General features: G+C 35.8%; 2 protein-coding genes across 7 annotated transcripts in view; one reads left to right on the top strand and one right to left on the bottom strand.

Annotated features, from left to right (window-relative positions):
• LOC145238341 (telomerase-binding protein EST1A-like) overlaps positions 1 to 3,166 on the top strand; it is a 40,927-nt gene extending 37,761 nt beyond the window's left edge. For all 3 annotated transcript variants that reach the window (XM_080101474.1, XM_080101473.1, XM_080101475.1), the window contains 2 exons: positions 49 to 254; positions 2,930 to 3,166. In XM_080101474.1, the coding sequence (XP_079957600.1) occupies positions 49 to 254; positions 2,930 to 3,115 (392 nt within the window). In that variant the 3' untranslated portion in view covers positions 3,116 to 3,166. The remainder of the gene's footprint in view (positions 1 to 48; positions 255 to 2,929) is intronic.
• Positions 2,884 to 14,925, bottom strand: LOC145238345 (tether containing UBX domain for GLUT4-like). 4 transcript variants are annotated; one of them, XM_080101481.1, is made up of 15 exons: positions 13,083 to 14,923; positions 12,720 to 12,775; positions 12,383 to 12,601; positions 10,819 to 10,944; positions 10,661 to 10,752; positions 10,525 to 10,601; positions 9,314 to 9,436; positions 9,010 to 9,133; positions 8,869 to 8,947; positions 4,361 to 4,478; positions 3,740 to 3,821; positions 3,625 to 3,677; positions 3,438 to 3,565; positions 3,198 to 3,256; positions 2,884 to 3,037 (listed from the first exon to the last, which is right to left on the bottom strand). In XM_080101481.1, exons 1-14 carry the CDS (start codon positions 13,158 to 13,160, stop codon positions 3,214 to 3,216), a joined length of 1,398 nt encoding a protein of 465 aa, XP_079957607.1. In that variant the 5' UTR covers positions 13,161 to 14,923; the 3' UTR covers positions 2,884 to 3,037; positions 3,198 to 3,213. The 4 variants fall into 4 exon arrangements, with proteins under 4 accessions (XP_079957607.1, XP_079957609.1, XP_079957610.1 ...); XM_080101483.1 differs by lacking the exon at positions 4,361 to 4,478 and having other exon boundaries at positions 13,083 to 14,925; XM_080101484.1 differs by lacking the exons at positions 3,625 to 3,677; positions 4,361 to 4,478 and having other exon boundaries at positions 13,083 to 14,925.
• Positions 14,926 to 16,624: the final 1,699 nt, after the last annotated feature.

Below are 16,624 nucleotides of genomic sequence, written 5' to 3'. Positions count from 1 at the left end.
AGTAAACATATTTAATGATAGTCTCTAAATCAGAATTATCTTTTTAAGTTGTTGCAGAGTTGGAAGGTTTAGCATTTGAAAGCAAGGGCATGGACCAGTACTCCATGGGTTTACACAAAAGTGCAAACACTGCACTCACATACTTGAAGCAGCAGTTTCAATCAAACCAAGCATCCAAACTACAAGCTTTGACTAATCAAGGTTCTCCACTTGATACCATTTCATTTGTACACCAAGACAATGTCTCTGCTAAGGTAAGCATATAACGAAAAAATAAATGCGCATTCATGTTTTTGGGGCCTGCGGGTGAACTGCTGGGTCATTCAGGATCAAACATTAGGAGGATCAACTTTGGATAACTAACGGGTGTGTAATTTTAAGTATGATTGAAGCACTCTTTCTTACCTAAACACATGTTACAATCCAGTGTTAGACAGAAAAAAATACAAACTAAAGCAGTGTGTTCCCTTCAAGGAAGGGGGATCCATAATTACAAAAAGATAATTATGGGTCCCCTTCCCTGAAGGGGACACATATTGATTTTACTCGAAATGTTTTTGTTTTTTTCTTTTTTTTTCTTCCCAAAGTTTGTCCGACTCGTTTTTCCATCAAATGTTTGATGGATTTGGCTGAAATTTGCACAGATGGTAGATATAGTTATGTAGATGTGCATCCCACTTTGTTTTTGTTGATAACCCCAGTATTTACCCCGCTAGCCCCCTAAAATGGGTATTTTTCCCCTGAAGTTTGTCCGACTCGTTTTTCCCTCAAATGTTTGATGGATTTGGCTGAAGTTTACACAGATGGTAGATATAGTTATGTAGATGTGCATCCCACTTTGTTTTTGTTGATAACCCCAGTATTTACCCCGCTAGGCCCCTAAAATGGGTGTTTTTACCCAAAGTTTGTCCGACTCGTTTTTCCCTCAAATGTTTGATGGATTTGGCTGAAATTTACACAGATGGTAGATATAGTTATGTAGATGTGCATCCCACTTTGTTTTTGTTGATAACCCCAGTATTTACCCCGCTAGCCCCCTAAAATGGGTATTTTACCCCTGAAGTTTGTCTGACTCGTTTTTCCATCAAATGTTTGATGGATTTGGCTGAAGTTTACACAAATGGTAGATATAGTTATGTAGATGTGCATCCCACTTTGTTTTTGTTGATAACCCCTGTATTTACCCCGCTAGACCCCTAAAATGGGTGTTTTTACCCAAAGTTTGTCCGACTCTTTTTTCCATCAAATGTTTGATGGATTTGGCTAAAATTTACACAGATGGTAGATATATTCATGTAGATGTGCATCCCACTTTGTTTTTGTTGATAACCCCAGTATTTACCCCGCTAGCCTCCTAAAATGGGTGAGTTTTTAAACAGTGTCAGAATTGGCTGAAATTTGGATTTCTTGTATAGTGTGCCATTTATAGGTGTCGATTGTTGTGTTCAATCCTGTAGTCCTAACATTTACCCCACAAGTCCCCAAAGTGTAAAACGTATTTGTATGTTACTGGGCACCACAAACGAAATATTTCTTTGGAGCAATAGTGTTACAAGGGCAACCAGTTGTATGTTGCTCGTTGGTGGGTTGCTTGGTGGTCGTTTTTGCGCCATGGCAGTTAGAGGCTTGTTAACAGCCCTATGACGTCAGAAACAGTGACGGTTGTTGCTCAAAATACCTCTAGTGGTCAAAATTTTAAACATTCTTGGATTGGGCTGAAATTTTGCAGTACTATTGATTGAGTCATTATGGTTTTTATATATTTTTTAGTTTGTGTGTCGAACGCAATTAGTTGCCCTACTAGCCCCCTAAAATGGGTCAGTTTTTTAAAACGTTAAATAGGACATACTTCAAACAATATCTGGGGTGAATCTAATTTTATAGTTTGTATTCTACATAGTATTATTATTTAAGCCCAGTGCCGATCGCTGTGTTTTACCTTGCAACACCCGACTTCCTCATGGTTATCTCTTGAATTGCATTATTTTCAACTTTGCATGTGTGGGGACCCATGAGTTTTTGCCTGCAGAAACGACTAAAGTTATAAATGATGATGGCTAATATGGGACCCAATACAAAATAAGCAAAGGAAATATATTTATGTTTTAAAATAGGTTATAGTGTATATGCAAGGGCAATATGTGCTAAGCCACCCTTCTAGTTACATAAAGAATGCACTCATTGATTCTTAATGATATGATTGGTGATTAGTAGGGTGATTATTTTTTGACTTGTCTTTGTCCAACATTTTAGAATAGGTCAAAAATTGTCAAAATTGTTCACAAACTGCATTGTGGTGGAGATGTAGAGGTTGCACTGTCAGTGAACTTCCATTTTACACCTTGTAGCCTACTTTATACTGTTGTAAATTGCTCATTGCCTACTTATTATGAATCATAAACCATCAAGTGAATGAAATAATTAGGCTGATATGGTGTGATACCCAATACACCTCAAAACGGGCAAAAATTTTCGGTCTTGCTTTAGATACTTCATGTATCTTTTGTTTAGACAAATGTATTGAACAATTTTCGCTGTGTCTTAGTTGCAGTTTTTTGGCAGTGATTAGCTCATTTCCCTTTTCAGAATAGGCTAGGTCTGTGTTCAGATTTTTGCCCTTCTGTTAGACTTTTGTACATTCTTCCGCTCTAGTTAGATTAACCTACAGCCATATTAATGTGTAATTTATCTACTTGAATTCTAGAGTCAAAATTGTTCATTTTTTAGGTAACAAAAAATAATCGCCCTAGTGATTAGTTGTTTTAGAGAAATAAAAAGAGAGCTTAAACAACATTTTAGTTTTACTTAACAATAAATATGCCACAGAACTACTAGACAAGCAAGCCTAAAATGCCTTTCAAGTGCACACAAAAACACAAAATATTAAGTTGCTTGGTACATGCATATAACAAACATTTTATTTTATTAGGGAAGCAATGACGATCTTATTTTGAACTGTTGTACAAAATTTGATGACCGACAGAAGAAATCATCAAATGGCTTGAAAACGGTGGTGCTTTTGTCAGATGATAGGAATCTAAGAGTAAAAGCTATGATTAAAAAAATGCCTACTAAATCAGTAGTAAATTTTTGTAAGCTAGCAAAGATCTCATGATGTACTTTGACGCTTTGTTTCTTATTTTCAATAAAATTTGTTACAACTCTCTTTGGTGATTTAGATACTTGTTAACACATACCAATTAGGTGAATCATTTAAGTTTGCTCATCAGGAAATTGTTGCAAGTGACTGTAAATCCTGAAACAAAGCATAACATGTTTTTGCATTATCTAATCCAGAAAATCAACATTTTTGTTAGTGGTGGTTTGGCCAACTCAGTTGAAACCTAGCATATGTAGAAAACTTTTGTATGAAATGTTTAAAAATCGTTTTAGTTTAAAATGTCCAACTTTTACAGGAAGGGCAACATGCTACTTACCTTGATACTGCAATGTTAGCATCATCAAATCTTGAAAGTTGTAGGCTAGTATAGTCCAAAAAATCACTGACAAGCAGTGTTTTGTCTTTAAATCCACAAAGCAATTTGGAGGCAGGACTAAGATCGCACTAAACAAGTTATTTCCAGTAATACTAAATAGGTATTTTGTTAGAGAGAATAAACTTACATCAAAAAGAGTTTTATCCATTTCACTAAGTATCTTTTTTGGTGGTGCAATAACTACAAAGAAATAAAATAATGTAGAAATAGCAGGGTATTTTTTAAAATTAATAGATTCTTACACAAGTAAAATCCACAAACTGTAATGTGCTGGGAAACAAAATCGTAGAGAGCAGAAACAGTTTCCAAGGGTCTAAACCAGCCCTGTTGACATAATACAAAATTAGGAAAGCACCTCAACAGGTTCTCTTCTAATAAAAAACTGTATACGCAAACAAATCAATACAAAGTGATTCAACAGGACAACAAAGGAATCATCTGATGAGCAAAAACAAACCACAACTTGTGTGTGTGCCCTTCATAACATTTTATGCAGTAAAACTGAAATGCAGCTTAATGATAATGTTGTGTTCTTTTTTCACAATGCACATGCTTCGACTTTTACATGTTACGGCAGTTTTGTTTACAACAATATATTGCCAACTGTATTCATGGATTTTTTTTGTTTTAAGACCAAGGACAATTACTTCCCAAACCGTCTCAAAAAGTGCAGCATCAGGGCCGAAAAGGCGAATTTGTCTACTTACGTCGGTTCACTATTTTATCTTAAGAAAACACTTTGCGATTGATTAAATGTGCTTTAAGTCTTTTTAAAAAACACATTTGGTTAAGTTTTGGTTTGTAATCATGCAATTTGTTTGTAATCATGTAGTCTGGTTGAAAAAATTTAAAATGATTTATACCTGCAGGACATGCCTTGTTGGAAAAACTATCCTGATTAAAATTTTTGGATGCTTATTTACAGCACTGATTCTTTTCTTATTTCGCTGAGCTCCCACAAGCAAATCTTCCTCTCTTGATCTACAAAATGTAAGTGTAAATAGGCCTATCCTATTCTCATCACCAAAAAAGAGGATAACATTGCCAATTGCATATACACTATAACCTATTTCAAAATGTTAAAATATTTCCCACAAATATTTTACATTTGGGCAATAGTAGCCAATCTTTTTCTAACAATTGTTTGTTTGTGCAAGCAGAAACTCATGGGCCCACACATGCCAAGTTCTCCCCCATTTTAAGGCTAAGTGGTGTTACAGGTTAAAACTTTACAATCGCAACCTAAAAATGGCATATTCTATGAACTGTCCAAATTTCAACCCGTTTTAACTTTGTTTACAATTTGTTAATCAAACTAAAAGTTGCAAAATCATTTAAAATACTTATACAACACACCAAACAAACTAGAAGGTAGGCTTAGCACATTTTGTTGTTGCATTTACACTATAACCTATTTTAAAACACTAATACAGTGGTTCTTAACCGGTGTTTGATCGAACCCCAGGGGTTCGACGAAGGGCTTTTTGACGTACAAGACAAATACTCCTTTTCATCAAACTTTAGAGTCCATATTCGCTAAAAATGGCAATTTGTATTTGTCAAATATCAAAACACTGGAAGGTTAGACTTAGTCAGGGGTACATAACCTACGGCCGCATGGCGCCGCAGAGTCAAATTTGTGCGGCAGTGAACATGTTTATTAAAATATATATGTACTGGCGGCCGTGAGGTAAATAAGACTCCTTTGCTAAATATTTTGATTGCTCTAAACAGTTTTTGTGGCACTTAAAAGAGCATTACCAGCATAAGAACCATACACGTCAGACTTTTTGTACGCCTATTGTGTGCAAACAACGCGAACAAAACACGTACCACAAGCATCACAATAAAGATTGTGACATCATAAACACTTAGGACAGATCATCGTAATGTGCAGCTCAATATGTACAGAAATTAATCTGGACTTTTTGGGCGCTATTAGATGGTAAATAAAATATAAACCAATTAAGTATTTTAAAACAAAAGTAAGCAGGTAAATGGCGGTTGTTTGTGAAATAAGAATCTGCGATGCGGCCGTCCTAGCAAAAAGGTTGTGCACCCCTGCACTAAGGTTTTATTTTCTTTTTTTGACATAACAAAGAGCATTATGAGCGTTGTTTGGAAGCAGAAAAACAACGAAATTTTGTTCGCAGCAAAAACACATATTTTTCATGTTTACAGATGCTAAAAATACTAATGCTTCATTTTGGTAAAAACTAAAAATTGCCGGAATTAAAGCAATCCTGAAACAAGTTGCTTGTATTATTATGTCACAATTTAACAAAATGACAAACAGTAACTGTTGCCACTACGTTTGAAAAACAAAACACTAATTATGACTCACCAAACAAAATGGGTTAAAACCTAGGATGTAACTTTGGGGTTCGACCAAATACTGAAGAATATCATAGGGGTTCGGTCGTTATAAAAAGGTTAAGAACCACTGCATTAATATATTTCCTATGCTTATTTTGTATTGGGTCCCATATTAGCCATCGTCTTTTATAACCTTAGTCGTTTCTGCAGGCAAAAACTCATGGGTCCCCACACATGCAAAGTTGAAAATAATGCAATTCAAGAGATAACCATGAGAAAGTTAGGTGTTGTAAGGTTAAACACAGTGATCGGCACTGGGCTTAAATAATAATACTATGTAGAATACAAACTATAAAACTAGAAGGGTGGCTTAGCACATATTGCCCTTGCACATACACCAAGATCTATTTTAAAACATAAATGTATTTTCTATGCTTATTTTGTATTGGGTCCCATATTAGCCATCGTTTTTTATAACCTTGGTTGTTTCTGCAAGCAAAAACTCATGGGTTCCCACACATGCAAAGTTGTAGATAATCCATTTCAATAGATAACAATAAGTAAGTTTGGTATTGTGAAGACAAACACAGTGATTGGTACTGTGCATATTTAAATATGCTATATGGAGTAAAAACTATTTAAATTAAAAAACTCATTTTAGGGGGCTAGTAGGATAACTAATGGAGGTTCAACACACACAAACTTAAAAGTAGAAAACCACAATGACTCAATCAATAGTGCTGCAAAATTTCAGTCCAATCTGCCACTGTTTAAATTTTCAACCACTAGAGGTGTTTTGAGCAACAACTGTTAATGTTTCTGACGTCAAAGGGTTGTTAACAACCCCCGAACTGCATTGGCGCAATAACGATAATTGGCATACTTTACAAGCTATCCAAATTTTAGCAAATTCTGACATTGTTTACAAACTCACCCCTTTTAGGGGGCTAGCGGGGTAAATACTAGGGTTATCCGGACAAACAAAGTGGGATGCACATCTACATAACTATATCTACCATCTGTATAAGTTTCAGCCACATCCATCAAGCATTTGATGGCAAAACGAGTCAGACAAACTTCGGGGAAAAAAACATTTCAGGGGGCTAGCGGGGTAAATACTGGGGTTATCAACAAAAACAAAGTGGGGTGCACATCTACATAACTACATCTGCCATCTGTGTAAATTTCAGCCGAATCCATCAAACATTTGATAGAAAAACGAGTCGGACAAACTTTGGGGGAAAATACCCATTTTAGGGGGCTAGCGGGGTAAATACTGGGGTTATCAACAAAAACAAAGTGGGATGCACATCTACATAACTACATCTACAATCTGCATAAGTTTCAGCCACATCCATCAAGCATTTGATGGCAAAACGAGTCAGACAAACTTCGGGGGCTAGCGGGGTAAAGACTGGGGTTATCAACAAAAACAAACTGGGATGCACATCTACATAACTACATCTACCATCTGTGTAAATTTCAGCCGAATCCATCAAACATTTGATAGAAAAACGAGTCGGACAAACTTTGGTGAGAAGAAAAAAAAGAAAAAAACAAAAAACATTTTGAGTAAAATCAATATGATTCCCCTTCAGGGTAGGGACCCATAATTAGATTCACCCCAGATATTGTTTGAAGTATGTCCTATTTAACATTTCAAAAAACTGACCCATTTTAGGGGGCTAGTAGGGTAACTAATTGGTTTCGACACACAAACTAAAAAATATATAAAAACCACAATGACTCAATCAATAGTACTGCAAAATTTCAGCCCAATCCGCCAATATTTAAAATTTCAACCACTAGAGATGTTTTAAGCAACAACTGTTAATGTTTCTGACGTCATAGGGCTGTTAACAAGCCCCTAACTGCCATGGCACAAAAACATCCACCAAGCAACCCACCAACGTGCAACATACAAGTGGTTGCCCTTGCAACACTATTGAGCAACAGAAATATTTCGTTTGTGGTGCCCAGTAACATACAAATACGTTTTACACTTTAGGGCAGTGGTTCCCAAACTATGCGCCGCGGCACACTGGTGTGCCGCCAGATGTCATTAGGTGTGCCGCAAAAAATATTGATATTAAAATCAATCAAGTAGAGTAGTAGTACCAGGTGCTTAGACCACTAGGCCAACATGCTCCACGTCTCTGAGATGTTCAACTAGGCTATTTAACTATGAAAGTGACCTGTATAGCGGCTTTATGACCTCATAGTTAGTGCCTTTGTCAGCTAAAAAAATTATTCAAATGTTCGAGGTGCGCCAAATAATTTTTGTTTTTTCTAAAATGCGCCTTAAAAGAAAAAAGTTTGGGAACCACTGCTTTAGGGGCTTGTGGGGTAAATGTTAGGACTACAGGGTTGAACACAACAATCGACACCTATAAATGGCATACTATACAAGAAATCCAAACTTCAGCCAATTCTTACACTTTTTAAAAACTCACCCATTTTAGGGGGCTAGCGGGGTAAATACTGGGGCTATCAACAAAAACAAAGTGGGATGCACATCTACATAAATATATCTACCATCTGTGTAAATTTCAGCCAAATCCATCAAACATTTGCTGGAAAAACGAGTCAGACAAAGTTTGGGTAAAAACACCCATTTTAGGGGGCTAGCAGGGTAAATACTGGGGTTATCAACAAAAACAAAGTGGGATGCACATCTACATAACTATATCTACCATCCGTGTAAATTTCAGCCAAATCCATCAAACATTTAATGGAAAAACGAGTCGGACAAACTTTGGGAAGAAAAAAAAGAAAGAAAAAAAACAAAAACAATTTGAGTAAAATCAATATGTGTCCCATTCAAGGAAGGGGACCAATAAAAAGTATGAAACTCCTGGATCATGAACTTTGGCTAGTATAGCCATTTTTAAAGCTGTGGGTGAACGAGGGGTCATTTGGAGTCAAACTTTGGGAGAAGCATCTTTGGAAAACCAACTACTGTGTGTGTAAGTTTGAACCACTTTTTTCTTCAGCACATATATAGCTTTTGTCTAAAAAAACATTTTAGACAAAATTTCATAAAGTTGAACATTACTGTTGACGTTTTAAATCTGCAATCATTTTTCGTAAGTCCATTACTGTGACATCAAAGAAATCCTCGGCCAATTCCACATCTGTAACAACAGCAAAATTATCTTAAATATAATTGAATACATTTACATGGAATTTATTTTACCACAAGGGTGCTTTATACTACTTGAATGAAACAAAACTGGTTGTCGATCACAAGGTTCTGATAACTTTGACAGCCGATTTGTATTAGGATTTTCCAGCTTAGCATCATCATGCATTTTTGAAACCTGAAATCAAACAGAAAACTACCTCTACATAGAAAAGAAAAAAATGAATTTAGCAAGATGCTTTTGCCACTGCAAACTTTCATGCGATGTCATTTGCAAGACAAATGTTGCAGGTTTTAGGCAGTTAAAATATCTAATTGCCAAATATTTCAGGTAACATGTTTTATCAACAACTTTTACCTGTAAATCACTATTTACAAGTGAAGTTGAGCTTTTGTTTAAATCTTCTTTTACTTCATTACCATAGTTTAAACATACATTTGACCCTGATGTTTCTTGAAATTCTTCTGAAGCACTGGAAGACTAAACATTAACATTGTAAACACACACACATTGGAACACTATCACACATATGTAGTTAAGTACATATGAATTAAAATAGGATATTTGTTTTCAGTGGTGTTAGCCAGCCTTTGGGCGGTGAGTGACTTGCTGCTTTAAGTTCTGCTTTTGCTCTGAGTGCAAAGTACAAACTTCAAAATCAATTGTAATCATTTGCACTGTGCTAGATTTTTACCTTTCAAAAATGTCTGAAAATTAGACAAATTTATAAAAAAGCAGCCATTAAACACACAAATTGTGGCTTTCCTATACATGTACATGGTGTTTAGCACGATATGACTTTTTAAATTTTAGCACATTAAAGTTGTGTTGCTAACCTTAAAAACCCTAAACCCTAAAAGCTTTTAAATACTTTACAAGGTACCAATCAACAAAGTGAGAAACTCGTGGACCAGGTTCTTAAGTAAAAAAACAGTTTTAAAATTTCATGTTTTTAGGGGGTGCTATCGGTGAAGTGTTGGGCCACCTGGAATGAAACGTTTTGAGGATCAAATCACATAGCTAACTAACTACTGACATGACTTTCTAGAATTTCTTTTTTAACTATTGTGAAATGGGAGTTATTAGAAATTATTTTCCGAAACACAAGAAAATCGTCACATGGCCAAACGTAATGACATTTGTCATTATTAAATTATGTTAACCATGTATCTTATATCAGACATTTGTCATTATTAAATTATGTTAACCATGTATTCCATAATCAGACATTTGTCACTATTAAATTATGTAAACCTTGTATCTCATAATATATGCTTATTGGGAAAAAAACAAAGTGCAGGAAGAAACATTTGTACACGTTGAAAGGTGCTTACATTTTTTTGAAGATACAATGTCGATTCTGGTTAAAATACACAACAAAGTTTGGAAAATTGAACATTCAAATATTATGAAGACAAACTTCAAACCAATTTTACACACTACTTGTGATAGATAAGGTGGCAAGAAATAAGATGTATACAAAATGCATTTTTTCTACAAATGTTTTCAAAGTTATACCGCAATATACTTATAACTGAAAAACTTTATCCTCAATGACATAAACCAACCTGAGTCCTTGTGCTAATTGCATCAGATATTGTTGATTTGCCCAAAACCTTAAATTGAGTATTTGAAACTCTTTCATCTGGAAAAGTGCAAATTTATGACAAGAGCACAGTTTATTATTCTGTATTTGTATATTACCGGTTTGATTGACTGTTTCTTGTAATGATATTGGGTGCATTGGCAAAGTTTGTGGTTGTGCCAACTCATAGTTTCCTGCTTTAAACATCAGTCTGCAATAAACAACTACTGCAATTGTATTCTTACAAAGAGAGTTTACATCAACACCATTAACAAACCGTAAAAGTGCTCTTCCCGAAACTATTCCTAGTCCACTTAAAGTTGTTTTTAAAAAGACATCCTCTCCAAATATTTCTTGTCTCATGTAAACAATCACTGGTATCATATTTTCAAAATCACAGCTTCTGCACACAAAAAAAATTTTTAACAAGCAATTTGCAACTTCCTTTCATTTACCAATTTTCACCCTTGTACACCAACACTTCAGCCCTGTAAAATGCAATTAAAAGTATTTTTATAGAACTTTTCCTGAAAGAGTGTAAACATGATAGACATGCTGCACATATAATTTAAACATTGCTGATGATGCAGTCTTGGGCAAGTTTTCTGAGCCCTAAGGCACTTAACACTTAACATGGTTGAGTAAAAATGAAAGAAAAATTCTCTCTATATATAAGTGCAAAATTGTTTGCTTAAATTGCATTGTTGTATGTCTGCACATATTTTCTGCCTGCCAGTTACCTAAAAAAATACAAATGAAAGACTTAAGCAAGTTGCTTGTTAACAGAGATGCTAATTTGCACCATTGTTACAATAAAGATTACTTACAGGCACATGGAAACCGGACCCTATTTTAAAACAGTCCATTATCACAAACAACATGAGCTTGTCTGCAGATCTTACACACAACAATTTAAATTATATAAATCAAGAAAAATGTGCATGATTCGATCAGCTGTGAAAGGCTTATCCAATGCCAACAAACACTTCACGCCGAAATAAATTGATGAGCTTCAAAGCAGAAGAAACAAAATACAGCAAAACTCCAGGCCAAACTTGCCAGCTTATTTTCATTGTTTAAACTGTTTTTTTAAATTATTCCAATTTACAAAATAGGCCAACGAATTTGTACTGGTGTGTTCCTAGTGATGCACCAAACGTTGGTGGTAATAAACTTTTGTGTTAAATAAGGTTTTGGAGATTTTAAAAATTAAGAAACCAACTATGTTTAACTTTTCAAAGCAAAACATGCCATCTAAAATTTTCAACTTTCACTTGTTTTTAAATCAAATTCATTATTAGTATACTCTTTTAGATTTTTCCTGAATCACACATACACACCTTTCTCGTTTTAATTTAAATACACTTACTGCAACCATTTTTTTCATTGCATACAATTTCGGGTCATGCAAGATTTTTTTAATGTTTATGTTCTTTATGAAACTGTGTGTACAAATGTGTCTTTCGCTACCCCGCACATTCTTCTTTTTCAATTTTTTTTTTTTTGTTTGAATATTTTGTGAGAAATAAACTTACTTATTTACTCTTGCGGATTTTTCAGCTTTATTTCAAACCATACAAGGCAGGTTTGTTACACCAGTATAAAACCACCAACTAACAATAAAAAACATTTTTGGCATAATCAATTTGTTACTATTGTTTATGCATGAAAGCTTAATTAATGTCCAAGAAAAACTGTACAAAATTGAATATGTTACAATAATATGGATAAACTATTGCCGAAAAGACTTTACAATGCCATAGTTATATCAAACTTGTCAACTTCGATTACTTCCATTGTGGCAGCTAGTAATAAATTCACTCCACAAACACTTACCTTACCTTTTAATTTTGGATTTAAAATGTTGAAAAACATCAAATAATGTACATGTTGGTTGAAAGTTTGACTGCAACCTTTCACCATTTTCAAGCTGCAGAGCAATATCTACAGGCTTTAATTCCTTTGAATCAGTGCTCAAAGCACATAGTTCCAGCTTGGCATTGTTGGGTAGATTTGTAAATGTCCATTGAAGAGTATTGTCTAAAACTCCATTGTTGCTTCTGTAAATTTAAGTGTATATATTAAACAGTGCAAAAAAGATGAATGTTTGACAGGATTGTCAGTAAAAATCGGGCTTTACAGTGAAGATGTTTTGTCTTTTTGCATTTTACTGTGTACCTTAAGGTGTACTGATCTGGATTCAGCTGTTCCCTTTGGCACACTAGCTCCAGTATCTGTACACATGTTTTAATTTATTTTTAACAATTCAAAATACCAATGTATCACAAACAGTCAGACACAGGTCTTACTGTTGCATGCAAAAGATATGAGTACTATTTTGTTTGGTCAACATCAGGCAACAAGTTTATAAAAAATGAGCAGTGATATATAGAGAGATAGGCTATTAATACAATGGTCACCAAACTGTATATTAAATGTATATTTATGAGTTGAAAAGTAATATTGGTCCTGTTGATGGTATAAAGTACTCTATTAACATTACTACATGTTAAACTCTTTAACAAATAATAAGCAACTTACTTGAAAAACAGTAAAGTTGATAGGAAACTTAATTGTTTTTCTTCTTTTACTTAGACACAAAACTACAATGGCTGGCATTTTATAACTAGATATATATTTCTGGTTCTAAATACTAGACACTTTTCCATTTAATTGGTCAAAGCAGTGGCGGATCCAAGAGGAAATGAATGGGGCAATCACCCACCCTGGGATGCAGAGTACTGAAAAACTGATCATCCTAATATGGTCATTATTAAGTCACAAAAGCGTGTTTTTGTTTTGTGGTTTTTTTATCAACCGGTAAATAAAATAAGGCAACCCATATTAACTTTGGCCTCAACTTTGGTTTATTGCTTAGTATTGTACAATGTGGATGATGTTCTTAGTTAGGCTTTAGTTTTAATAGCTGTAACCACACGCAAATTTATATCACTTGGTGCACCCTTAATATCGACTGCTGAACCTTTGTATTGCTAGGAAAAGGTGCACCAGGGAGGGTTCCTCTATTTATCAACTTTATCGTTTCTCGAGAAACCAGAAATTGAAAATACATTTCTCGAGAATCGAACAAAAACAAAGAAAAAAATTTCCGATGGTACGTTTTTTCGCTTCTAGTAGCGATTGCAAGTAGTGATTCGGTAGCAAACCAGCAAAAAAAGACACGACTGTTATATATCTTATGCAACCAGGCGTGGCTACTGCCTGGGAAAGGTGAAAGTTTAGTGGCAATGCACGTTAAAAATCACTGTTTCGTAAGCAAAATAAGAAAGTTATGTGCCCAGTCCGCTCTAGAGGCGAGTTGAAAAGAAAAATACACATAATAAGAGGTGTCACATTTACTTTTTGTTTAAGGTACGTGACGTAATTTTCTCCAGAAATTGTTATTCATTTCTCGAGACTCGATTTCTTTGAGATTTCTTGAGATTTTCTTGGCGAGAATTTCTCAAGAAGGAACTCTAGCACCAAGCGATATAAAGGTGTACCAAGCAATATATCAGGGTAAACCAAGCAATAAAACACTCACCAAATGATATAAAGATGCACCTAGCAATATAAATGTGCTTTAAGCTATATAAAGGTGGACCAAGCGATCCTGCAACCTGCATGCTATAGATCAGTGTTTCCCAACCTATGGGTCGCGACCCAAAGTTGGGTCGCCTGACAATTCTGTTGGGTCGCCTGTTTTTGTGGCAATAAAAGCATCTACTCCTTGACTTCGTTTCATAGCGATATTTTATTATTTCCCAAGGCTATAAATTGTTGCCCAATAATAATTTTATGACATTTTGGCGTGGTAGTGGTTAATTCTCATTGTGACGTCACATAATGTTTGTGTGAGATCACTGTTAAGCGTTGTCTGGCTGATAATGCTTTGAGCCAGTTATAACTTGGTTAAAAATAAACGAATATTATTTGTTTGATTTTTCAAATTAGCGCAGAAATTTTCGAAAAGCTTTCCTGATTACAAACAAAAACCAACCCAAAATAGTAAAAATGTATGTTTATGGGTCGCAAGAATCCATAAACCTAATTTTGGGAAGTATTTGGGTCGCGACAAAAAAAGGTTGGGAACCACTGCTATAGATGCACTGATTAAGTCCTGGTCATAAATTAATATGAGAAAGGAGTAATCCATGGATTGGATTTGTAGTGCAAAATTCGTTTGTACCCATTTTGTTCTGTTATAAACCTACTTGTTACTTGAAGCATAGAACTAAATTAATGCCTGCACTCTGAACAGATTTTTATTATTTTTAGGTCGAAAAATCCACCAACCCCACAGAGTTTCGTGTCCACGCGGAAACCTCACAAATAACAAAGAAACGTACAATACATTTCAAACAAACTTAACACTGAGCTTATTGATGCTTTACCTTCTCAGAAAGACAACGGTTTTATGTAGACTTTGAGAAAGACAAGATGTTAGGGAAAGTCCCTAACCTAGCACAAATGTACCATAATTTAACGGACCAATAATAACAAATTGCTCGCGGTAAGCACTTTTTTACAGTCAGTCAGGCATTAACAACCGTGCATGAAAAAAAGTGGTTTAAGATGTCACAATGGCACTGTCATAACTTGGCGCCAGTGCTTTCTTCGCTTTGGTAAAGAAAAGGTAAGTTTTTTGGCAAAAAAAATAATCTTGGTTTCTGTATGTTTTTTTAATGTATCACCATAACAAACCCATTGTTATGGTCATGGATGATTGCGTCTGGTTGTTTCTTGAGAAATGTGTACTGTTATTGCTAGCAGGCTACGTATTTTTCATGTTTCAAAACGCTTTACGTATTTCGGCTACGCCTTGTAATGCTCGCTGTAGCGTCGCACCTTCAGTGCAGCGCCTGGACAAGCTACCAGTGCGAGCAACAGAATTTTATTTCGACCAAGATGAATGACGCGCGCAATAAACGCGGTTTTCTGCAAATAGTACAACACTAGTAAAAAATCAGAACGAGGAACAGCGAAAAAATGCATTTACAGGGGAGAAACAAAATAACGTACCAAACTTTGATCGGTCCAGGCATTAGACTTCCCAGTTGGAAATCAGAGATTGCGGTTTTCACACTGTAAATATCGTAAGTCGTAATCAGTAAAACACATGAAAACACACCAAGATACAGGCCACTACATTAAAACATACCGGCGTACAGCAATGCAACCAAGTCACTTCGTCGCACAGATCGATGCCGACCGAATCTTGCTCACAGTAAATTAATCAGGTCACAATAATACAATGCTCAGCGCAAAGTTCACAGGTCCAATTCGCTTAGATACAACTTTTGCACATTTGCAATAAACTTTCTGTTTTTACGAAGAGAAGCAGAAATTCGTTAGTTAGCTATCACAACTCACTTTCATGCGTTCAGCACATCACAGACAACAATAAACTAATAACCATGCGGTCTCGCACAAGGTAATTGCACCACAATGGATTTTACGTCACAAAGTCATTGTTGCGGCAATAGCAATGCCAGGACGATCTTCCTGGCACCCGTACATAACAGCTTGCGCCACTAGAGGCAAGAAATCTTACATCCTCCCCCACCAAAATGGGAAACGCTACAGTTAATGCGTTTACAATTTTTTACAACAATTAAAAGATTTGCGCCTCATTAGGCTCCGGCGCAAGCGAAATAAACGTCCATGGCAGTCCGAATTTTTCGACATCCTTGGCTCTGTTTCTTCTTCTTCGCCCTCAGTCTCGGCAGGAACGATAACGCACAGCTTTGCAACAGGTCTCTTCAGAACTCCGCTGGAAGTCTTCACTTCAACGCTTCGGACGATTCCGTTTTTGTCGTGGAATATGTTAAGAACTCGGCCTATAGGCCAGCGCCCCCTCGGGGTTGAATCATCTACCAACAGCACAATATCGTTGACGGCAAAATTCTTCTTACGTTCATGCCACTTCTGTCTGGCGATGATCGTCCGAGGCTACTCTTGCATCCAACGACGCCAGAACTCGCCAGCAAGGTACTGAACAGCACGAAACCGGCGTCTCGCGTAGCAGTCGGTCTTCGAAGTGTTCACTGGCGGCAAACCGACCGTTGGTTTTAGCTTCAGCA

Source organism: Phallusia mammillata, chromosome 7 (assembly GCF_965637545.1).
Source record: "Phallusia mammillata chromosome 7, kaPhaMamm4.hap1.1, whole genome shotgun sequence".
NCBI classification, from domain to species: domain Eukaryota; kingdom Metazoa; phylum Chordata; class Ascidiacea; order Phlebobranchia; family Ascidiidae; genus Phallusia; species Phallusia mammillata.
This window is presented reverse-complemented; position numbering and strand designations above follow the sequence as displayed.